The sequence below is a fragment of the Protopterus annectens genome, chromosome 8.part1, assembly GCF_019279795.1.
Source record: "Protopterus annectens isolate FY-2018-M chromosome 8.part1, PAN1.0, whole genome shotgun sequence".
Taxonomy (NCBI): domain Eukaryota; kingdom Metazoa; phylum Chordata; order Ceratodontiformes; family Protopteridae; genus Protopterus; species Protopterus annectens.
Genome location: NC_056742.1, coordinates 281,519,400 through 281,545,236, shown reverse-complemented (window position 1 = coordinate 281,545,236; position 25,837 = coordinate 281,519,400). Strand labels below are relative to the sequence as shown.

Sequence of the window (25,837 nt, the reverse complement as noted above, 5' to 3'; positions counted from 1 at the left end):
TAAGAGGCTGTAATCTTGGGTCAATGATGTAAGGAAAAAGTACACAGGTTGTAATATACGTAGAGTTGATTTGTTTCTCTTACTTTTGCATACGAGCATTTCTGGATTAAGACCCTTGGCTTAATCTAATAATTTTTAAGCGGAAAAAAGTATTTAAGGGAACACAGAATATAGTGAAAAGTTTTCCTTTAGCAATAAATTTTCTGCTTATCTAACAGGCTGCAACAGGAGACTGCATCTTTTTTTCTCTTACATTTTAATGGAGGCAAGCTGATGACAGAATAATAAAAGACAGAACACTTGTTTCTTTAAGGCTATGAGTTAATGATTTCTGAAAGTATGCAAATATATTTTACGTCTGAGGGATGGGGAATAAGGACCAAAAAGAATGAACAAACCAACTGTGTAAGTAGAAGCACATTCAATAACATGCACTGCAGCATGGACAACCTCATTTTCAGGTTAATTAGGGCTTGAGTTAGCCACTATACATTAGGTACAAATGTTCTTATTAGAAGGGTTAAACTTCATTATTTGAAGATGTACATAGTTATCTGTTTTGTATTAATGGGTTATGGGGGTATGTTTTTTTTTTTGTTTCTTTGAGGGTTTTTATTAAAATAAAAAGTCTTGTAAAATGTGACATAGGTTCCAATGTTGAGGATAATAAAAAATGTATAAAGCATTAACCTTTTAAACATTAATGGGTGCATGTATCACAAAAACTGGAAACAGACATTTAATGGCGACACTTTCCATACTGTCTTGGAATGTGAATGTTCTCACAGATACAAACAGAAAGGAAAGAATACTTAATCATATTAAAAAATGCAGAGTGAAAATAGCAATGCTACAGGAGACACATTTGTAAAGAACTGAGCGCATAAATTTGATAAGAAAAGATTTCAGTATGGACATTCTGAAGAATATCAGGGAAAGGGAAAATAGTAGTACCTATATTAATTGCTAGAAAGGAAAGCACAACAAAAAAAGTAGATTTCTGAAGAAATATATGAAAATATTTGGTATGAAAGATATGAATTCAGCAACAAGAACTTAAAGAGAATTTACAAATTATTCCCCAAGGTACAATAACTGAGCTAGGCTTGACAGAAATTATATTTCACAGGAACATGTGCATTTAACTGAGAACTTTGATACATATTCAAAAACTACTTCAGATCATGCACCAATAATTACTAAGCTAAAAATGCAGGGTAATGAAGTAAATATGAGACACTGGTGCTTTACCACCTACCAGAAAATGAATTTAAGGAGTAGGTAGTGGAAATTATCCATAAATTATTACGGAAGATAGAAAGTGCTCCAGACGTTGTAGCTAGCGAGTGGGGTCAAATGAAAGAGGAGTTTAAAAACAGGGTAGAAATAAAAGAAAGAGAGACCTGGTTAACAAGTAATAACTATTTAGAGGGGGTGGGGCAAAGAGTAAAGTATTACACAATGAGGGGAATCTCACACAGGTGGAATTGCAGAGTGCTAAAGAGAAAATAAATGAGTACCTGGGCAATATGCATGAGTTTAGAAAGATTGCTATTAAGCAATTGTTTACGATAAGTCCTGAGCACTACAGCTTTTGCCATGACAACTTAGGCAACAGAAAGTAAAACTGGTGTTGCCAAACTTAGGTAGGCTATAACAATCAAAATAACCAACGATCTTGTAGAGGGATTTAGAGATATTTTATGAAAATTTGTATAAAGCTGAGAAGTGGGGAAAGCAAAAGTGAAAGAAAAATCACAAGTGGCAATATTTACGGAAAACAAACATGCCAAAGTCAGAGGTACTTGAGGCTCAAAAACTTGCAATTAAGACAGGAGGAGATGAGATAAAAAAAGTGATGTATAACCAATCTGCAGTGAAGTCTCTAGGAATAGACTGTATTCTGGTGGAAGTTTGGAAGCTAGGATGGAAGGAAGTGATAAAGACCTGTAAGATTTGTTTAACGGTATTTTAAATGGAGGGGAGGCACCAACATCCTGGATAAAGGCTGTGGTGGTTGTAATGCCTAAAGGCGATAATGATTCATCTGATCCAGCTTCATTTAGGCCCATTTTAATTGTATACCCCAATTATAAATTGTTTATTGTCTATAATGGCTAAAAGAATGGCAAAGGTGATGCCAAAATTATTGACAATTATGGACCAATGTGGTTTTGCGGAGAGGAGGGGAGGCAAACATTTGTTAAACAATGATGGATGATCCAGAAGGAAGCAGAATGTAAGAAAATACTGCTGTTATTCAGTTGGTCTTGATGCACAGAAAGCATTTGACAGATTAAGTTGGGATTTTATGAGTAGGGTAATGGAAGCACTTGCATTTTCTGACAAAATAATATGGTTAATTAGAAGAATATACGAGGACCCAGAGTCAAAAATCAAAGTGGGAGGGTTCCTATCTAAGTTGACTAAAAAGAAGAACTAGGCAAGGGTGTCCTCTTTCCCCTTTGTTAGCAGTGTTGTACTTAGAACCACTGGCAAAGAAAATAAGACACTCCGAAATTCAAAATTATAACTGGTATGGTATTCAAGAAAAGTTGGTTTTATTTGCAGATGATATTAATTTATAGCAGATTGACCTAGAAAAGACATCTCGGTGTTGTGGAATATTATGAGACAGTTCTGTTTTTTTTTTTTCAGATATAAAATGAATGAAGATAAAACAAAGGCTACAAGTATAAAGCATGTACCCACACATGAACTGGTTCAGCAATACACATATTTATTGGAACATGAAAAAATGAAGTATTTAGAGTGTGGATTAAAAAAGACTCCATTATGGTAGCTAAAGATATGTGGGAGAAGACTAAACAAAAGAGAATACAAAAACTGAGCAGCAACAGTGAGGCCATGCAGGCCACAGGTTTCAGTATCACAAGCAAAAACAGCCATAGGTTTGCATTATATTTCAGTTTTAAGAGCAGCCGAGCTTTCAAAACATCAATTAAAATGAGAAGGAGACTATTCCATGCAAGAGCAGTAACACATAAAAAGGCATCTGTTTCTGTTTTAAGAGTTTTAGGGTAAGAAAAAGGATCTGAAGGTATCAGCAGGTTAAATGCAGTAACTGAGGAAAATAACGTTCAACAAGGTTTTATCTGGCCTCTAGCAGAAGCCACTGCATTGGTGTATTAGAACTTAGTCTGCTGCCAAAGACACAGATACTTAAAATAAGACAAGCAGACACAAAGGCTTAAAGATGAATGAAAGGGAGCAGAAGGTGGAGGCTGAACTAGGGTCAGCTGCTCATATGAAATACCCGATTACATGTTAGGGATTAGGGCATGCAGCCTATCTGCTCAAATGATAGAATAGTCAGAAGAACTGATCTTCTCACACTGTTCTCTGCACGGAGTTAGGTCCAGCATGGTTACTACAGCAGTGATCTTTAGTGTTACTAAGACTGCATATTCAAGAAACATGTACGGTCCACAAAAAAACTCACCTGTTCAAACAGCACAAAATGGATTCTGAACGATGCAATGCCCTTGCTTAAAAAAATGTGAATTTTAACACAGACAGCAAATAAAAGAAGGATAGTTCGGTTAGGGGAATCTGGATCAGAAATGCCAATGATGCAGAGCAGGGTATGTGCAATGACATGACTCCCATACTCTGGAACAAACTACCCATTCATGTCAAGCAAAGCTCCTCATTGGCCCTCTAAGAAAAATCTTGATGACTGGATGGGAAATAGAAAATTCACCCCGGAGATCACTTCTGTGGCACTGCTTGCCAGGGGCACAGGAAAATAATTTTCTTGGGTGGCGAAAGCCAGGGAACCTTTTTGGCTAGGCTTATATAGGCCCCAGGGCTGATAACCTAGTACCTACCTATGAGGTATGCTAAGTTGAAGGCTTTCCTTACCACTGTGGAAACTTGGTGGTCAAAGTTCAAATTGTTATCAACCTGTGTTGCCAAGTCTCACACCACTGGGTTGGAACTCAGGGGTTGCTGTCAATACTATAATTTGTAAGGAATTCCATTTTGCCATACAGCATAATAATGCACTTTTTACATTTAGTTTTAGAGCATGGCTTTGGCACCAATCACTTGTTTGTGTTAGCCCTTCTTGTAATATGTTGACACCATTGGGGGACTCAAGGATTGCTACCAGTTTACAGTCATCAGCGAACATGGTGAGCCAAAGGCCATCTACTTTGGCCTGGACTTCTGAAAAATAGATGCTAAACAGTAAGGCACCAAGCACAGACACCTGTGGTACTCCACTGATGACAGGTCTACTGATGGAGGTGGAGTCACCAATTTTGACAGAGTGTTCTGTCGGTGAGCCAGCTGACTACCCATCTAGTAAAGTAAGGGTTAATCCCTAACTGGGAGAGTTTCTCAATGATGCCAGAGTGGGAAATTGTGTCAAAAGCCTTGGCAAGGTCGAGATAAGCTGTGTGCACTGTCTTATCCATGGATTTCGTAACATTCTCAAAGAAGTCTACCAGGCTTATTAACCATGATCTACCCTTAAAGCCAAACTGGGTTGGGTCCAGCGTTTGGAGGTTGCCTAAGTCATTGTTGTCAAGTCCATGATAATCCTTTCCATGGTCTTGCAGATGAGGCTGGTTAGACTTATGGGTCTTGTACTTCCCAGGGTCAATTGATGCCCCCCCCCTTTGTGCAGGAGGATTAATGTTACTGTTCTCTATTCTGCAGGCACATAGCCAGTTCTCAAACTATGGTTAAAGAGAAGGCCAAGTGGGTCCGCTAGTTTTTGTTTTAAATTGTTTAGTAAACAACTTGAGATATTATCTGGTCCCAATGAAGCCATGTTTTTGGCCTTGGCAAGTGCAGCAATGACCTTTTCTCTAGAGATAGTAGGCATAGGACTGGTGTCAGATATGCTTTGGGATATGGTAGGTGAGGATGGGGAGGTGAAGTTTGCATTGAATCTGTCAGCTAGCAGGTACAGCAATATCTTCCGGTGTAGTATGAGTGATCCCATCTACAACCAGTTTGGCACATAGCTGGGCATTCCCTTTTAGACTTCAGATGTAGTTAAATGATGCCTTATGATTATTCTTGGCTAGGGATGTGATTTTAGTTTTGTAATTTGCTTTAGAAAACTTTACAAGATTTCTGATTTTTCCTGTTAAGTCTTAGGAGGCAACTCTTCCTCTGCAGAGTTTTAGCCCTCTTGCTTTTGGACAACAGTTTCTTCCTCTTGTTATATAATCTGCTTAGACGTGAAGTCCATCATGGTGGCTTGCTTTTATGAGAAGACCTGGTTTTGATCCAGTCAAGTACAGCAGAATTTATGCAGTCGCTTAAGTGTTTATACAGGGCATTTGCATGTACTTCTGCAAAGTGACCACTGGTGTCTGCGATTGTGGATGATATGAAGCTTTTTATACCATTGCTTAGTATGCTGTAGTTAGCTTTGGTGAAGTTTTTTATAATGTTTGTTCCTGTGAGGGTGTCAGTTACAGTAGTCACTTCAAATGAAACCGATTTGTGGTCTGACCTAACCAGGGAGGGCATTACGCAAGTTGAAGTACAACTCCACATGTTGGTGAGTACTATGTCCAGAACATTAGAGCCTCTAGTGGAGGTACAGATTATCTGTTACAGAGCATTTGTGTCAAAGTCCTGGAACCTCTGGGTGAGCGTATTTTTGCTTAAGTATGTCCCCCAGTCTATGAAGGATAGTTGAAATCTCCCATGACTAAGGTACTGGGCTGTATGGTGAGGGATTCCAGTAAATGGAGGTAGGCGGTGTGCTTATCCTGGTTCATGGTGGGGATCTACAGCTAAAAATGATGTGGTAAAGGACTTTCCCAATTGTTAACTGGACATGGGTAGTTTGAGACAGTCATGCTGTTTGACCAGTCTCAAAGTGCATTTAGTTTTAACCCAGCCTTACAGTGGTTTAGAAGCAAAGATGGCATTGAAATCTACACTAGTGAGACAAAAAAAAAATCCCCAGATATAAAAACTCTTGACTGAAGGAGTGGGAAAGTTCAGTGGTCACAGATATAAAAACTCTGACTGGGGTGAAGAGTACGGTGATCCCTAAAATGCAGGTGAATATCTTCTCAAGACTGCAGCCTCCACCAGCCAAAAGATACAAAACAACACCTATAAACAGTACACCCTGTAATTTCCTCCAGTCAAGTACAACAGAAATACTTAAAGTAATCCCCAGAAAGACAACATGCAGAAACATTCAACTTTTGTAATACATCTGTATCTCTAAAGACATGACCCCAGAAAAGTTTTCCACAAAGTCAAGAATTACTTCTATAAATCCCTCAAGATTCGTATTTTCTCAATATAAAACTTACCAAGATTTATACCAACAATTAAGGTCATGGAACTTTGGCATAAGTGTCAACCCAGGCTTAATAAACTTGTGGGACTACAGGAATTTGTTTGCATGGTGCAAACTTATCACTTTGATTCTGTGGTTTTATCAGACCATGCTTCAATGTAGATCATGCTGTATCTGGATGAATCAAGTAAACAAGTCGGTCTTTGGCAAGTCCCAACATTCTTATAAGGGGGGATCACTTTAGCTGATGATGCAAAGTTGTGTTACTAAGGGAGATGGGAAAGAACATGAGGGAGTCATTAAATGAATGGGAGAATATTAAGATCTAATGAAGGAAACATTATGGAAGAAATCTAGAGAGGATGGGGGAAAATATGTAAGCATTTAATCATTCCCAAAGAATGCTGGTTCAGCTTCAGTTCAGGCTTAGAAGTCTACTGCAGGAAGTGCACAGTGAATGGGTCAGAGTAAAAGATGAGCTTAAGCAGTTTCTAGCTATAAAGCTGCAATTTCAAAGGGTGACAAGAATTTTTACTTTGAAAATACTACCTGCTCTTTGAAAGCACAGACAGCAGGAAGAGAGGGCAGTAGTTAGGGAAAAGATGCAAACTGGAAAGGAGGAGGCTAGATGACATTTCGGCAGTTTTTAAAAACTACTACCAGGTACTGTACACAAGTGATGGCTTCAAGGGGAGGTAGCAGAAAGGACTGAGACCTTTTTTCTTGCAAGTTAGACTTCTACAATTAGATACAGAAATCAAGGTGAGGTTGTTAAGGCCATTTGCCATTGAAAAGGTTTGGGGTAGTTAAGCAAGCTGTTACCAATAAATCACAGAGTTCACATGGGTTCCCTTCTGAGTTACGAAGACTGGGGAGAGAACTGATATGCCAGTTGCCGTAGTTACTAAGGCGATACCAGCCTCCTAAGAGCTCTGTTATTACTGTTTTACACAAAGAAAGATAGGATCTGGTCTGGCCATACTCCTCCAGTCAGACACACCTCAGCATTAATTTATGACGATAAGGTTTTTATGATGCTTTGGGCGAAAATATAACAATCCTCATGCCATTTTTTGCCATTCATATACTTTTTAAAAAATAATTCAGTGTTTGCAATAAGATGCACTACAATTTTAATTTAAAAAAATGCAATATTTATTATGGTTTACAAGTCTACAGTTTGTTAGATGGCATTCTTCTGAATGCTTAGTTATCTATTATTTTACCTACCTTTGACCTTTTTTGGGTAAGTGGAACTACACTTGTCACTGTGTGTGTGTGTGTGTGTGGGGGGGGTTACAAAAATCCTGGCTATGCAGCACAAATACGTAATACTAAGACTGAATAGTGACAATGCTACTGTCCCCATCTCTGAAACCAATATACTGGCAACACTGACACCATTCAAAGACTGTTCAAGCTTCCCTGCAGGGTCTTTCCTCCTTCTGGTTATGCAGTTAGAAATTATGAATGCTCATGGCTGACACAGGAAAGACTGACTTTCATAAAAGTGCTCAAACCAAAAACTAACATATCTGTTATTGATAAAATATGACAAAACCTTAATTTTTAAATGTCACTATTTTGAGAAAACTGGCAGCTTTCTTAATGTACCTTTCAACTCTACTTCAGTGTGAAATGATACATGCTTGACTACTTGTACATTCAATAACAAATATCAAAGTAAGCAAAACAGAGCTTCTGGAAGAGAATAAGTTTTCAAAAAAGAAGAATGCTTTCTCTTACCTGATGCAAAAGTGCCTCATCAAAGTTGGGAACACTTTTATCTCTTGTTATTGTTTTGCGCAAACACTTCGATCTAGAGCATAAAACAAATTCAGCAGTTACCCTGATCCTTTGTAAATATCAAGGACAATAAAACAAATTTGCAACAGACCAAAAACTGTCTTAAAAGAAATTTGCAACAGACCAAAAACTGTCTTAAGCTTTAGTCAAAGAGGAGTACTCACATTAATTGCAAGAGGAGCTCCAATAGTGATAGAAGAGGATAAAAAAAGATAATAATGGTATTTATGTAGTATTAAGGGGCTACTGGCAAGGGAGGATGATTATACTGGCATGTATTTATATTCCACCTAAAACTGCTATAATGGAGCTTAAGAAAATTCTGGGAGAAATAATTAGTTTTCAGTAAGGAATATTACTTTTAGGTGGGTGAGCACCAAGTACTCCAGATTGTGCGGAAAGCTCCGCATTTGTGATCAATTTAGCCCACTGTTCTGCTGTTCCACATTGAACAGTGGTGGCTCCACTTTGTGATTTTAGACTAGCTCATATATTCCAGTTATAGCCAATCGACATGACAGTATACCAGCTAGTCAAGTTAGTTACCTTTTCAAGAAAACAGCAATGGTGATTACGCTTGTATACTCACGTTGCCAGAACTTCAAGTACAAGCAAAAAACCTCACTATACCTCTCAATCTCTTATAACAAAAAATCTGAACAAATTCATAAATAATGGAGGGAAAAAGGCTCAAAAATAAGGACCCTTTTTAAGTACTGCTCTTACAAACTTAGAAAGTTGGTAGACTAAGGTTTTGCGTCAGCATGAATTTTTCTGAAGTGTAAGAACTCATACTCAAATGTCTGTTACTATTTTCTGACTTTAACTCAATGATTTACCAACAATTTGCCCAAAAAACACAATTTTAAGAGAATCAGACCAAAAATAGAGGCAAAAATCCAGACATTTTGTGAAAATCTCACTCTAAATGAAGTCAAACATTAAAGTTCTCTTGACGTAGTGGAGTGGATTGCCATCCATTACACTGAAAGAATTTGCTGCTATTCTGCACCTGTGATGCAGTTGTAGTGTTTTTACCTAATGTGTCATTTATTTGGGGGTACACTTATATATAGTGCTGTTCCTTTAAGAATCCAACTTGTAAGCACATTTCCAAAATCTAGTTCTTATGGCCGGCATATGCAACTGTTCCAGCACAATGAAGGGTGTTTTATACTTGGCTACTTTTCCTACTGCTACAAGTCTGCATTCATGAAGTTGAAAACCATCTGCAGAATGTTAAGCAGAAAATAAGGGGTTACCTTGATAATATGTATAAGCTTAGAAAGACTGCTGTTAAGCAACTGTTTTTTGACAACAACACTAGAGCGCAAAAACATTTAGCACAAAAACTCAGGCAACAGAAAGTAGAAAGGACTGTCACCAATCTTAGGAAGTCTATAACAAGGCAGGTAATAAGAAATCCTGTAGAGGTATTAGAAATATTTTGGAAATTCTATGAAAGTCTGTATAAAGCAGAGAAATATGGAAATAAAAGATACAAATGGAAATGTTTATGGATGAATTAAATATGCCAAGGTTAGAGGTTGAGGAGGCTCAATTACTAATGGTTAGGATTGGAGGGATGAGATAAAAACTGTGATGTATAACCAATCTACAAGAAAGTCCCCAGGAATAGATCATACTACTGTGGAAGTTTGGAAGCTAGGAGGGAAAAATGATAAAGATCTGAAAGGTTTTGTGTAACAGTATTTTAAGAGAAGTATCAACATCCTGGAAGAAAGTAGTGGTAGCTGTAATACCTAAAGAGGGTAAAGATCCATTGGAGCCATTTCAATACTAAACCATGATTAGAAAGTGTTAATGTCTAGAATAGCTAAAAGAATGACAAAAGTAATGCCAAAATTGATGGATATGGATCAGTGTGGTTTTGTGGAGGGGAGGCAAACATTTGACAACATTAACAGAACAATGATGATCCAGAGGGAAGCAGAATGTAAGAAAATATCATTATTCTTGATGGGTCTTGATGCAGAGAAAGCATCTGACAGAGTAAGGTGGGACTTTACGAACAGGGCAATGAAGCATTTGCATTTACTGAAAAAATTATAAGGTTGATTAGGAGGATATATGAGGAATTGGAGGTGAAAATTAAAGTGGGTGGGGTCCTTTCTGATAATTTCTGCTTGAGCAGAGGAAACAGGCAGGGGTGTCCTCTTTCCCCTTTATTTGCATTATATTTAGAATCATTGGTAAAAAAATAAGGGACTCAGAAATTTAAGGATATAACTGGTATGCTAGTCAAGAAAAGCTGGCTCTACTTGCAGATGATATTATTTTATAACTGACAAAACCAGAGAGAGACATTACAGTGATCTGGAACATTTTGAGACGGTTTCAAATCTTTTTGGGATACAAAATTAATGAAGCTAAAACAAAAAGGCAATAGTGGTAAGTTATGTACCCACACATGAATTGGTTCAGCAATATCTTTACTTATGGGGACATGATAAAATAAAGTACTTAGGACTATGGATTAGAAAAGTATTCTGGTGTGGCAGCTAAGGATATGTGAGAAGAGACTAAAAAAGAGTTATGTACTTCCCATAACTTGGTATCTGTGCTATCCAGTGTCATTATTCATCACAGATGGGTGTTGGATCCGAGCCAGCAACTTCTCAGACAGAACCAGAGCTCATGTTCTTCCCCTTCCCATAATCCCTTGCTACCTTCTAACCCTCAGATCAAGTTTGCCAAATTAGTAGAAATGCAGAAACAACTGCAATAGAATGCCAAAAAAATTCTCACTAAATACAAACCAGTTCAGCCTCGCCAGAACCCACAGAAGTAGGGGGGAAGGAGGGCAGGAATGTGATGAATGATGACAGTGGATAGTACGGATGCCAACTTATAGTAAGTACATAACTCTCTATCTGATGCTATCCATGTCATTATTCATCACAGATGGGTCAGAGTCCCCAGCTACTATGTACCCTGGGTGGCTTCAAGGAAGACTATGCTGGAACACGGTGGAACCAAAGGATGCCCTGTTCCTGGACACTAAGCCCAATCTGTAGTGCAAAATAAAAGTATGTGGATTAGACCAAGTTGTAGCAGCACAAATTTCATCACAGGAAAGTCTAACCAAAAAGGTGGACAATGTAGCAACAAACCTGGTAGAATGGGCCTTAACCGTTCTGGATAATTCTAAATGCCTACTAGCATGAATGCAGGAAATACAACTAGTAATCCACCTGGAAATAGTCACTTTGGAGACTGCCTGGCCCTTTCTGTTTTGAGAGAAGACCACGAAGAGTTGGTCCAACTTTCTAAACTCCTCAGTCTTTTTTAGATAAAAATATAACTGCCTGTGGACATCTAAACAACACAAGATATATTCTCCTTTATTAGAGTAATTAGGAAGAAAACCAGTAGACTGACTGAGATTAACTTCTGATGACACTTTAGGAAGGAAGGATTTGTTCAAAGGGACACCCTGTCCTTATGGAAGATCATGAAGGGAGGCTTAATGCACAGAGCCTGGAGTTCCAAAGACCCTCTTGGCTGAAGTAATGGCCACTAAAAAGGTTGTCTTCCAGGAAAGGAATTGAATACCACAAGAACCAGCTGGTTCAAAAGTTTTTTATGTTAGGGACTGCAGCACCAAGGTCAAATCCCATGGTGGGGATGGCTCCTTAATAGGAGATCTAAGAAGAAAAAATCATTTCAGAAAGGCTTTACACAGTTTGGAAGAAAAGGTAAGCTCAACACTGATATGGAAATTGGAGATGGCAGCCAACTGGAGCTTAATGGTAGAAAAACTTGCCCCATCCTGAAAAAGGGAAGATAAGAGCAGCAAAATATCAGGAACAGGGGATGAAAAGGGATCCAAATTTCGTTGTCTGGCCCAAATGGCAAATCTTTCCCATTTACTAGAACACACCATCTTTGCTGATGTTTTTTCAGAAGCTAAAATAATGCTCCTCACCAAGGAAGGAAGCCTGAACTGCGAAAGGATTACTGGAACCGGAGAAACCATGCAGTTAGACAAAGGGTCTGGAGATTGGGAAGAGGAAGCTCCCAGAGATGAGCAATAAGATCCGGAATGGGATCCAGTACCCAAGGTGGATACTTCAGATGAGACCTTAGAAAGGAGAACCACGTCTGACGAGGCCAGAAAGTGACAATGAAGATGAGAGGGGTCTTCAGGCGATGAGCTTTCTGAAGGACTTTTGGTACTGGTGGAATAGGAGGGTAAGCACAGAGGAGACCCAGAAGCCAATCATGAACTAGAGCATCCCTGGGTGACTCCCCTGATGGGGGTATAATCAGGGCAAAGCAATTGCTACATTTGTGGTTGACTGGGGAAGAAAAAAGGTCACAGCAAGGTTGATCCCAATGGTCGAAGATTTGTGTTGTCACTGATGGATTCAGGGACCACTCATGAGGACATAAGATGGACCTGCTGAGTCTGTCGGCCAACATGTTCCAATTCCCAAGTATATGAGTTGCAAGGAGGAAGCACCTGGAAGACATCACCCATTCCCATATTCTCATGGCCTTTCTGCACAGAGGATAAGACCGTGTTCCCCCTTGCTTATTGAGCCGAGACAAAATGGACCACTGGAGTGCCATGGTCCACTGGAGAACTCGCATGTGACATCTGACGATAGGCACCAACTGAACGGAAGCTGCTACTGCACCTAATGTTTGGAGAATCAAGTGAACTGATGGGCGCACTAGCTCTAACAAAAGAGAGACCTGATCTCGAATCAGTTGGATCCTGCAGGGAGGCAGTGCTGCAGTCTCCAATACCATGTCCAGCTGAAATCCAATGAACTCCAGGTTTTGGCTCAGAACGAGACTGGACTTGGGAAGACTGACTGTAATGCCTAGATCCTGGAAAACTCTGAGGACATACCTAGTGGCCAGTGAAAGTCGATGTCTTGTGGGAGCTGTGAGAAGCCAATCATCCAGGTATGGAAAAACCTGAAAACCTTGCAGCCGGAGATGAGCTGCCACCACTGCCATATGTTCAGCAAACATTCCGGGGGCTGTGGCGAGTCCAAAGGGCATGGCTCTGAACTGATAATGATTGGCTCCTAACTGAAAGCGTAAGTGTCTCCTGGAGCATCTGTCGAGCTTTATACGATAGTATATGTCCTTGAGATCCACTGAACACATCCAATCGTCTTTGCGCAAGAGAGACAGAATGGACTGAACACTAACCATAAGGAACTTGGACTTCTTGACATACAGGTTTAGCTCACTGAGGTCCAGAATCAGACACAGGTCCCCGGTCATCTTTGGCACCAAAAATAAGTGAGAGTAAATTAAGGACCCTTGTTGTCCTGTTAGGACCTCTTGAATGGCTCTTTTTTGAAGGAGGTCTTGCACCTTGAGATAGGTCAACTCCCTTTGGCAGGTTGGTATGTCTGGGAGAAATTTTAAAATTGGAAGCAGCTGGAAGAAGGGAATGGAGTAACCCCTGGAAATAATTTTTAGCACCCACTGACTGGAGGTGAAACTTGTCTAGGCTACTGGGTAAAGGGAGAGTCAACCACAGACTGCCTCTAGGGCAGGACAGTCCGGTAGTGTCTCAAGAGTGCTGGATGGGCTTCTCTGAGAAGGGTTCCCAGGAGCCCTGGTTCTGAAGACCCCCTCTGCCCCTTGGGCAGCATCTGCAGTTGAATCCCTTGTCCCAGCCTATGGAAAAGGATTCCTGGGGAGCATCCTGAAAGGAAAACTGAGTCTTCAGGAGCCAAAGTTTCCTACCTCCCCTCTGGGTCTTGGAAAAGGACTACTGGGGAGTAAAAAAACTTGATCCCTACCACCAAAGAGTCTTGTCTTCCTGCTCACTTATTAGACAGTCCCAAACAAAGTGGAACTGTCAAATGGGGTGTTAGTGAAAGATACCCTGAAGGGTTCCGCAAACCCACAAAGGTGAAGCCAGGCATGCCGTCAGATAGCAATGCCAGTGCCTGCCACTTGAGAAGTTGCCTCTACAATACTGGAGATCAACCTCATCGAACCATTAGCCAAAGAGGTTAGAAAAGACAGTCTTGGACAGACTAGTTTGTGGCTCTCTGGAGGCAAGTCTGACAGGAAAGTGGTAAGTTCTGAAACCACATCCCTCTGAAGCCAGGTAAAATGGGCCAAGTACTTAGTTGCTCTCAGACAAAAATTAGCTTTGGCAAACACACACTTTCTAAAATGGTCAGTCACTTGGGACTCCCTGTTCGGGGAATGGACTGAGAAGCTTTGCTCAGCTAGCTCCTTCTTAGTAATAGCGGCCACCACGATGGCATTGACAGGGACCCCTTTACACCAAAAAGACCTATCCTTGGGAGGACTGAGGAATCTGTCTGCTTTCTTGAGCACAGGTTCCACCATGTCCCGCTCCCTCCAAGCCCTGCTGGCAATAAGGTCCATAAGCTCATCAGCATGGGGGGGAACCCAGGTAGAAAATGGGTCCATCCCAAAAGCCTTCAGGAACATGGATTCCTCCGAAGACAGGGATGGGGAAGACCATCCACCTCTCTGCTTGAGGACTTCAAGGATGTCCCTGAAGGAAGCCTCCTCAGGCGAAAGTCTGGGGGACCCATCTCCCTCCTCAAAATCCGTGTCCTCAGTGAGGGACTCTCTGGGGGAGTCCAAGTGTCTCCTCTTACATGTTCCCTTTTGAGGGGGTACCTCCGTGGTGGGCTCAGGTAAGGACTCAGAAGAGACTGTTACCCCAAGTGAGGCAGTGCCCATCTGAAGGTGCTCAGATTGACCTTGGATGGATGATAAGGCCTCAGCACTCAAACCCAAGAAAGGCTGGGGAGAACCTAGGGAAAAAAAGAGAGAGAACTGCTAAACTGGAGAAGGTCTTCTCTACTGCCTGGAAGGGTGACAGACTGGACAAAGCCCCCCCCCCTGCGGCCAGGGCCACCTGGGAAGGGAGAAGGGACCCTGACACAGCACCAAAGCCACCTGATATCAGCCCGAAGCTGTCCAGTGCTTAAGCCCCGAATGGAAAAGTCAGGAAAATCTGGACCCAAACTCACCCCCTGGGAACTCGCACAGACCCCTCGGAGGCAAGACACAACCTGGTCCGAGGGCAGCAGAACAGAGCCAGTCAGGGACCCTGATGGTGTCGAGAAGGGAGATTACCCGAGACAGTCAGCTTCTCACTAGAAAATCTCTGGTCTTGACATTCCAAAACCTATTGGCTTGGAAGAGGACAGTGGAGTCCTGAAGATGGGAGAGATTCCCCTAGCAACACAGGCAGGGGACGGCAGCAATCCCAACTCAATTTGGGCCTTAAGGTATCCCTTCATTATCCTACCCATGTCCGAGGGAAGGAGACTTCTGGAGGATCTGGCAGAAGCTGACGAGTGACCAGATCCTGCTGGGGGTCCAACCTTGGATCCCACAGCCCTGTGGTCCCAAGAAGAGGATCTACTCTGACTAGTCAGATCCAACTTCCTGGAGGACCAAGAAGGGGAACTTTCAATTACAATGGGATCTGAAAGAACTGTCAGATCAGACAACCTAGTTAGATCTGAAGCATTGGGTGGGATGTCAGATGGATCCAATAAACTGGTCAGATCCAGGAACGGCTTGCACCTACTCTGATTCGAAGGCCCCTGCTCCGCCGAGGCCTTGGATCCAAAACTCTGATCTGGGGCTCTTGGAACGGTGGATCTCAGATCCGAAGCTAAAGAGGCTGGAATCTGATCTGGACATATGGAATCCGTGAGCCTCAGCTTCTTCGGAACAGAAGAGGAAGAAGAGGACCCCCCCACTGAGGGAGGAGGATGCCTCTTTTTAGGCTCCTGCGAGGGCTTGGAAGGGGAGTCTGAGGACAGAGGACCACCCTGAGCCAAGCCCTTCAGTGAAAGCATGTTGCAGAGCTCCATGAGGGCCCAGGGGTTGAATGTGGCACCAATGCTGCATTTAACCCCAAACAATACAGACACTCCTCGTGCGAGTAAGAACATGGCATCTTCCAACTGCATGAGGAGCATCTCTTAAACCCAGATGGGTTTTTTAGCCTTGCTAATAAGCACACACACACACGCACACACACACAGACGTGCACACACGTGTGCACACACGTACGTACGCACACACATGCGCGCACACACACATGCGCGCACACACACATGCGCGCACACACACATGCGCGCACACACACACACACACACACACACACACACACACACACACACACACACACACACACACACACACACACACACACACACACACACACACACACCAGGTATAAATACATTACCCCTGGAAAAAGGAAAGGCTAGAGACAATTTTTTTTGTCAACTACCTTAAAAGTAAAAAAGGTGGGAAGTGGTAAACACCAGAAGAGGGGTAGGGAATCCTGACTAAATTAAAGAATTTTGTAACCAGGAGGGGAGGTAATTTAACTAAGCTACAGAGATAGAGAGAGAAAAGTAACTTGTACAGAGCAAAAAAAAAAAAAACCCAAGAAAAATAACCACTTATCTGCTGTTAACCTGAGCTTGGACCACATCTGAAGTGTTTCAGTGGCAAATGACAGCTGAGGGTTAGAAGGTAGCAAGGGATTATGGGAAGGGGAGGAGCTTCAGCTCTGGATCTGTCTGAGAAGTTGCCGGCTCAGATCTGAGGTCGGATCCAAGGCCCATCTGTGATGAATAATGATGCGGACACCATCAGATCAAAAGATAATACAAAAACTGACAAAATGGAAGCTTTGTTATATGGGTATGGATAGTAAGATAAAAGCAATAAAAAATTTTTAGTCCTATTAGTCTTATATACAGATCAGGCATATTTTTATCAATCAAAGGAGAAGTTGTGGACAGCAATTAATAGAGAGCTGAAGGACGTTATCTAGGAGGGGAAGATGGCAAGAGTCAAGTGGAATAAGCTGATTCTTCCAATAGAAGGGGGTGGTTTGGGTTTACTCAATTTAAAGGGGTATTGCAGAGCTACACAGTTAAGACTCCTATACATAGCACAAGTAGAAAACTATATTTTAAAGTGGAAAGGGATAATGATGAAATAAGGGAATGCACAAGAAACCAGGAGAGACTGGGATTTTGAATGCAGGCCTTTAAGGAGAATAATAATTATACAGAATATTATATCTGTAAAGTAGCAGAAAGTATTCTAAGAACTAAGCCAACATGGGAATGGAGAAAGGATTGCTTGATTTGACAGGATATTTTACAGTTGCGCAGTTAAGGCTCTTATACATAACACAAGCAGAAAGCTACAATTCAAAGTTGAAAGGGATGATGATGATGAAACAGGGAACAATTCAAGAAATAAGGAAAGAATGAATGCAAATCCTTAAGTAGAACAACAACAGTGATACAAAATATTATATTCATAAAGTAGCAGAAAGTATTCTAAGAACTAAGCCAACATGGGAATGGAGAAAGGAGATTCTGCCGATAGGGATGACTGCAATTAGGGATATAGACAATAGGCAAGAGGGGGGGGTGGGGCTGGAATTTATTGGAAAAAACTGGCAAAGAAACTGAGGTATTGGGAGCAAATAACTAGAGAGGGAAAGATGACAGAATGGGATGACGCCAAGAATTTATTTGGACTGCATTTTAGAGATTGCCTTCCCTATCAAGGATTGATATCAGAGTATAGGCAAAGAGAAAGAAATAGGAGGTCCTAAACAAAAGACCAGCACTGGTAGAGTTTTTAGTAGAATCTACAACAGAAGTTGCCATTAAAAAAGGAATAATTAGTAGAACATATAAAATACTGCATGATAAATACAAGAATCAATCGGAGGAGGTTAGAAAGGATTGGATAAGCAATTTACAAAGAAACAATGGAAGGATGTATATAGGTCTTCCAATTATGTAACAAAAGCTAGAAGATTGAGGATTTTTGCCTGAAAATGTTTACAAAGATATTTTTACACCTCAAGAAGACTACAGAGAATGTTTCCTCAGTGGGTAGCAAATGGTGGTGTGATGGGGAAGAAAGAGGTAATTGGGAACATATTTTATTTGAGTGCAGTGAGTTGGTGGAGATGATAGGTGGGCAGACTTGTGTGACAAGGAAGATGATTTTTCTGAGCTATGATACAGAATTGAACTACCTAGACATGGTGAGGCCTTGCTGTCCCCGATTATGGTGGCTGCCAAAAAAGCAATTGCTAGAAAATGGAAATCAAAATCTATACCAACTATATTAGTAGTAGTGAATATAGTAATAGAGATAAAACAACTGGAATTGAGATCTTTAAAAAAAGTACAAGCAAACTACTTAGGAAAAACAGGAATTGCGGGAACAGTACATACAAGAGAGGAATTAGGTTTAAAAGAAGGCAGGACTTAAACGAGCTATATAATGTTTGATTGAAAACAATAGGGTAGTTTATAAGTGATGAATAATGTCTGCAACTGGGAGTGTGTCAGTATGGTTTGTGATGTAAAATGCTTGCAACGAGGATTGTGTCGGTGTGGTATGTTTTCTTTTATATAAATTAATGACTGCTCATGTTGTAAGTGATGGTTTACTAAAGATGTTTCCTGTTTAATTTCTGCCCCCTTTTTTTAAACAATTTATGTAATGTTGCTTAGGCTATATAATATATAGCAATATATGTGAAGCATAATGTTTGTTAATTTTAACTTGTTAGTACTGTTTGATTACTTTTACATAAATGTAAATGTGCCAGAATCACAAGTGATAATTCAATAAAGGTGTTTAAAAAAAAGTTTTAGTCAAACAATCTAAACGCAACAGCTAGTAAGGAGTAAGTGAAAGCAATAGAGAGATTCCTAGAACTTGCTATTGCACATAGATCCGAAATAACAGATAACCATATTGAATATATTAACACCACACAGTATTTAGTTTAATGCATGCTGTCTTTGATGCACAGCAGGCAACTCCACCATATCATTTAATTCATTTTTTCTTATCCAAGTGTGGGCAAAAATGATAAAGCAGTTACTTTTTAACATCAAATGAAAGAAAGAATGGTAAAGAAAATTGGATAATGTTCATAGTTACCTCTAAACAAGACATGCCATTGTCAAAACAGCTGTCAAACAGCAGTATGCTTCAAAAATGAAGTGCAGCAGCCTGGCTCCATGACACACAAGGATCGGGCGCTGATTGAGATCAAAGTGAATCTGGTTTGATTAGTGGCTCCATCTCTGGAACAGCCAGGCAGGGAGGGAGAAGAGTGAAGGGCCATGGCCTGCTCACCTCTGCTGGGGGTAAAGATTGGCATGAATGCTCAGTAAACACAAACGGTGGTGCAATTTCCCTAGAGGAGACCAGGAGGGCTATGCTGCTTGTTGCCAACACCCCTTGGCCCCCTGTGTAAGTGATGGGCAACCAGTGCAGTTAACCCACTGCATCCCCACTTCTGCCACAAACAGTGTGCATTAAGGGAAAGCAGGGCAAAGGAAAAACTTCAAACCACTCTTGATGGCTGCCTAAATGATGGTTCTACCTGGTCAACCCTTGCCCTATCGATGGAAAATTAATAGGACTGATGACTGGCAGGCAGTGAGGGCAAAATCAGGAAGTGCAGAAGACATGTTTCACTGTAAAAAGCACGAATGGCTAAGGAGGACAGGTCATGGGACTCAATATTACATTCACCAACCACTAGGTGGTGCAGATCCTGATCAGTTTCAGAGACTAACAGTCAGGAAAGGCAAGTCATAGGTGTGAAAATCCCTCACATCAATGGACAGCCTGGGCAGGCTATTAGGTTTTAACATGCCATACAATGAAGACGATGTACTTCAAATATCACATGCAACAGCAACCAAGGTAACAAGGCCATGCGTTCAAATAAAAACCTCTGGTTTCAAAAATCACATGCAACAGCAGCAAAACAGGGCAGGCCATGAGTTATGATACCATATGCAGTAAAAGTTAATGAATGATGGCTATGGGCTTCAATATCACTTGCAGCAATAACCAGAAACTGAAGGCCATGGGTTTCAATATCATATGCAGTGATAGCCAATGAATGCAGGCCAAGGATTTCAGAGCCACACAGCTAATATCAGAAGTAGCAAACAATGAGTTTCAATATCACATGCAACAACAGTAAGAGAGAGAAGGCCGCGGGTCTCAGCAGTATATGTAACACCTGCCGTGGACTGCAGGCTGAGAGTTTAGTGTCATCAAACAAGGGAATGTAGGCAGTGGGTTTCAGAATTCCATACAATAAGTGACCGGTTTTAAGAATCACACTTGGCAGCAGAATGGAATGTAAGCCATATATTTCAATACAATGAATAGCAAAACTCATAGAGTGCGGATAATGGAACTCAATATTACACACAGCAAGGGAGTGTTGACTATGGGAACCAACACTGTATATGGCAACAACCAGAGAGTGCAGCTCATGCAGTTACATGTCAAATGCAGTAACAACAAAGGCGTACAAGCCACAGGACTTAACAGATGCAATGACAGTCATGGAGGGAATATCATGGAGTTAAAAGATACATGCAGCATCAGCCAGGGAGTACAGACAATGGAATATGGCATAACATGTAATAGCAGTCAGGGAATGCCAGTCATGTGGGTTGGCATAATGGTTGATATTTACCTCACAGACAAGAGGTGCAGGGCATCGATTCTCTCCCAGGGAAATTGGTTAAGCTTAAATGGTCCACAAGGGCAGTTAGCCAAGTACTTGCCTATGGGGCTAAAGAGTGCAGGACATCACACTGAATATTACATGCATCAACAGACAGGTGAGGCAGTTCATGGGATTAAAAATCACATGCAAGACAGCAGATGAATAGCAGTATCTCTCAAACAGGGAGTGTAGTAACCAGGCTCCATGGCACACAGGGAAGGAGCCCTGATTGGGACCCAGGTGAATTGGGTTTGATTATCATTATTTGTAGCAATAGCAAGGAAGAGTAGATCATGAGATTCAATATTACATGCAGTAACTGTCGCCACGAAGTGTAGGCCACGGGAATCACTCTTATAGGAACAGTCACTGAGTGCAGGCCATGGAGTTATTATAATACATGCAGCAACAACCTGGAAGTGTAGGTCATGGGTCTCAATAATCCATACAGCAATAACCAGGTAGTGTAAGTCATAGTTCTCAACAACCAATGCAGCAATAACCAGGATGTGCAAGTCATGGGTCTCAACATATATTATGTAGCAAAATTCAGGAAGTACAGGTCATGGGTCTCAATAATAATGGTTCTCAACATCCCATGCAGCAATAACTAAAGACTGCAAGTTCTGGGTCTCAATATCCCATGTACAAAAGCCCAGACCATAGATTCCAATATCACATGCAGAAACAGCCTGCAAGCGCATGCCATGTGTTCAGAGCTCCCAGACACCAATAGCTAAAGAATGGAGGTTACATGTTTTTATATCTCACACAGCAGCAACCAGGTCGTACAAATTTTTGATTTCGGTATCACATGCAGCAACCTATATAAGAAATGCAGGCCAATGATTTCAGCATTAAGCTGCAGCACCTAAAAAGAGATGGCCACAGGTTTCAGTTGTTGTTGCTGTCTTTCGGCTTTTCCCGGTTAGGGGTCGCCACAGTGGAACTCCGGTCCGCTAATGATTGGCAGTAGATTTTGACGAACGCCGAGGTGCCAGCTCGACGTTCAACCTTTAACAAAGGCACGCCCATTTACAGGCCACGGGTCTCAGTATGGCATGCAAAAGCCAGATCAGTAAACTCTTCCTGTAGATGCAATATGAATATGCAAGCCATCTGCTTGTCATGTTTTAAATTAAAAGTAGACTGTTGAGGTAAAAAAGGCATTCTATGAAAAATCACTTCTACCAAGAATCAAATGAATTTGGTTAACTGGCTCAACACTCCTAGGATGCCAGCAAATGGTCCAAATGAAATATCAAGTAACTATTAAATAACTGTTTTAAAATAAGGAAATAAAACATGAAAATTGTAGAACATGTCTTACTTGTTGAATCTGCTGATGGAGTCCACAATCGCCAGCCTTCTGCTTTCAGAATCATGAGTAGTTTGAAGTTGTTTCAAAAATACTGGAGCTAAAATTAATGTTCCTTTTAAGAATTCAGTTACAAGATTCTTGCACAAAGTAAATTACCATAATGTTCAAAAATAATACAAATACTACATTACTGAACATTTTAATTATAAACATTCATATTAAAACTCAACTACAGCAGTTAGTTACTGAACTGTAAGTATTAGTTACACTGTAGTTTGAATTTCCCTTTTGAAAAGTTGTAACTGTCATGAGACTTCGACCATGGCTAAAAACAGCCTTTGGATCAATTCTGTTATGTAGTTAAAGATAAACACTGATCTATATGGAAATGCTCCCTGTCGAGCCATTGACTGCATTCATCTTCTCTATCAGTCATAAACCAGCATTTCATTATGTAAACTCGTGCACTGCTGATGATGGAGTATGACATACAAGCATGCCCAACTCCTGACTCCACATGGCTGCCTTCAACCACTCAGCAAGCACACCTCCTGCAAGTTACAGATATCTGACATTTACACTGCTAACAGGTAAGCATACAACTCTATACTTCCCTTCTTTATCACTCTGTAACATACTTTAATACAGGTACTTAGAGTGGTGATCCACTTTATTATCAGTTAAGGTCAAGTTTTTTGATATGTACTGTTTACCTCATTGTACAGTCTTCCCATTTCTCAGCTCACTTTTTGTACATTTTCAGGAATATTCTGTCAACGTTGCGCAAGTTTTCATGTCTTTATTTTGTACCCTTCATGAAGCTTGTTTCATGGCTAAAAGGAGCCTGATGACAACGCCACTTGATGTGTCAACAAATAGTTACAGAAATAAACTTCAAAAGTTGAAGTCGATGGAGGCATCAACCAAGCAGAAATTAATGGGTGGAGGGTATAAGAACCCATCAAAGAGGCTCTCATCATAGATCAAATGACGCGCTAAGAACACATCCGTTAACTAATATTAGGGACTCACCTTCTTGGGTCAGTCACTGGGAAGAAAAGAAGAAATCTCAAGCAGCAAATCCATCAGGGTGGAAGTCAGGAGACAGACCAGGGTTCAATGATGACAAGAATGAATTCTGAAGTCAAGGCATACCAAAGGAAGCATGACACCCAGGGTCACAGTCAAGACAATAATGTTTGCTGAAATTGTGAAATAAAGATGAAGTGGCCACTTAACAGGTGCCTGCAACAAAAACATTATTGAATCAAGCAGTGGAAGCATATGCTTCTAGCTGCCTGTCCTTTGACAGAAGTATCTTCCACAGGTGGTGATTCACTAATGGTAAAAGATAATGCATCTTAAAAAACCCTGGAAAGAGTCTGCCTGGTAAATGTGAGCCCCCTCCCCCAAACAAGGCAGCAATGATGAATGGCTTTGCAGTCTTCCTACATACATGCTCCCTCTTAATGCAAGCCAACAGTGAACATTAGGGATGCAAAAGGCTCTCTCTCTCTCTCTCTGCTAGTTTCCATCCAAATTATTCAGGAAAAAAAAGAATCAAATTGCTTCCAGAAGGAACTGTGGGTTGGTCTGAAAGGACACTGGATTTACATGGAACAGTTTCCTACACAAGATAACATGCAGCCCTGGCAACTTGAGAGACAGAAAGAGAGGTTACCCACTAGAAAAAAGCATTTAGCAAGATACAAAAGTCATTCCTCTAAACCAACAATCTCATACAGGAAAACATGAAAATCATGAAGTTAAAAAGAACAGTTTGGCGGGTGGGGGGCTCTTCAAAGATGGGTGTTTTTGCTACAGTCCATTTTTCACAAGATTTCGATGGGAAGAAACAGCTGAATCTTGACTGCAGAAGAACCTGTCAGCTTACTTGCTAAGATGGTAACTGAAATTATACGGTTTCATCCAAATTCAGAGCATCTTCCACTTGCTGAGTTAGTCAGCCTCAGAAGGGTTTCCTGCTGATTTCAAGAACTTCTGATAACCAATCTAAAAAGTCTGATTCTGTAGCTAGATGTCTTCTCAACCAATGGGCCTCTAGGTTAGAAGCGATAAGTGTTTCCTGCATTACCAGGGATCTGGGAGACTAAAACTATACCACTGTAAGCCAACAAGGCATGACAAGACTCAAGTCTGGTATTTCTTCTTTGAACTCACCCACAGGGCATGTAATTACTGGGCACAGTAGGAAGATGTGAAAAGAATTTGCCTAACACAGGATGTGGAACATGTCCACTGTGAACTCCCCCTTACCTTGTCATACCAAGTGGAACAAAGGAATCGCTGCATTTTTCCAAGTAGCAAAATACTGCTAACCCACACTGCCACACTTCTGGAAGATAAGACTAAGACACATTGTCTGAAGACAGAGGCCCAAGACAAGGATAAAAAAAACATTCAGGAAGTCTGCCACTATGTTCACTTTGCCAGGGATGTGAATTACTGAGTGATATCTCATCTCTGCCCCATTCCTGGATACACAGTTTCACTTTATAGAAATTACAAGTAAAAGTCATTTGCACAGTAACACACCACTTAAATCACAGCTGCTTGTCCATTACTGCTCAAGGCAATGTTTGCCCGTATGCCTTTGATTGCTTCATATAGGCACATTTATGCTGAAAGTGTATTTGCTTTGTAAAGTCTTCTAAGCTCACAGAATTGTGGAGAAAGTAGGCAATGTTTTATTTCTGCCTAGAGATTGTTTTTCTGCAAAGCATACTGATTTCAAGTGAGAAAAATACAGTAAAGGGGTATTTGGATGTAAAGCCCCCCATACACACAGGGGGGGGTGCAGGGTGGCTTGCCTCCCACCTGCAAAAAAACATTTTTTTTATTTTACACTTGTGGTGCAGTTGCTTGATTACTGTATAACTGCAAAACATATGTTGAGTATTTTTGCACTCGTATGTTTAGCTTCAGTCTCTACTGAGCAGTTGTATTTTGAGGAACACAATCTCAAAATATCATAGCGGATCCAAATAAATCCATGTGTCACCCAGCTTGTGCAAACAGAAAGCTCATGTGAAGACTTTTGGGATCTGTTCACCACTCCAAGGCTTGGTGCTATGGGTCATACACCAGTATATTATCCATGAGTGGTGACAGATGCTAATGCACCATGTAGACCATGGTAGTCATCAAGCCCAGTAGGTATATAAAAGTTGGAGTCCAAACCATATGCTACATCCTCAACCAGGCTGTCAACTCATGAATTCCTGATCTCTTCCTGGGAGTAGAAGTGACTGGCACCAGCGAATGTCCAGGTCTGTCTCTATAAAGGCAATCTTCTACAGAACATCTCCTGGCTTATGGTTACCCCAAGGGAATGCAAGGACAGAACTGCCTGTTGCAGGAAAGCCTCCAGGGAGTCATACAGCCACCAGGTTACAGTTTTACAGGTACAGGAAGTGAATGAGACCCATTTTCTTGTAAGGCTTCAGCCACCATGGCCAACACCTTGGCAAACACTCAGGCTGATAAGGATGGCCCATACCGCATCACTTTCCAGTAGATGTGATGTCCATCTACATCCAATGTAGTCATTCGACAAAAGGCATACTCCATTTATAGTGACACCATTGATGTGCTGTCTGGAAGCAGGGCACATAATTCCCTTGGGACTCACCATCCAGAAACTGACAGAGGTTAGCTCCATGATGTAGACGGATAAAGCCCTGCATACACCCCAGACAACCTGGGTTGATAACAACCTTGGACACGGGAAGAGAAAGAGGGGAGGGAGATGACTAACCAGGCTTACACCTGCTTAACTCTCTAAGGTGGAATGTTTTTG

The 25,837-nt window shown here is 41.1% G+C and overlaps 1 protein-coding gene across 1 annotated transcript in view; it reads right to left on the bottom strand.

Annotated features, from left to right (window-relative positions):
* The window catches only part of ANKRD27 (ankyrin repeat domain 27), a 1,716,109-nt gene that overhangs the window by 4,221 nt on the left and 1,686,051 nt on the right, over positions 1-25,837 (bottom strand). Inside the window, exons 27-28 of the mRNA XM_044081882.1 lie at positions 22,027-22,114; positions 8,048-8,120 (exon numbers count right to left, since the gene is read on the bottom strand). Coding sequence (XP_043937817.1) covers positions 8,048-8,120; positions 22,027-22,114 — 161 coding nt within the window. The remainder of the gene's footprint in view (positions 1-8,047; positions 8,121-22,026; positions 22,115-25,837) is intronic.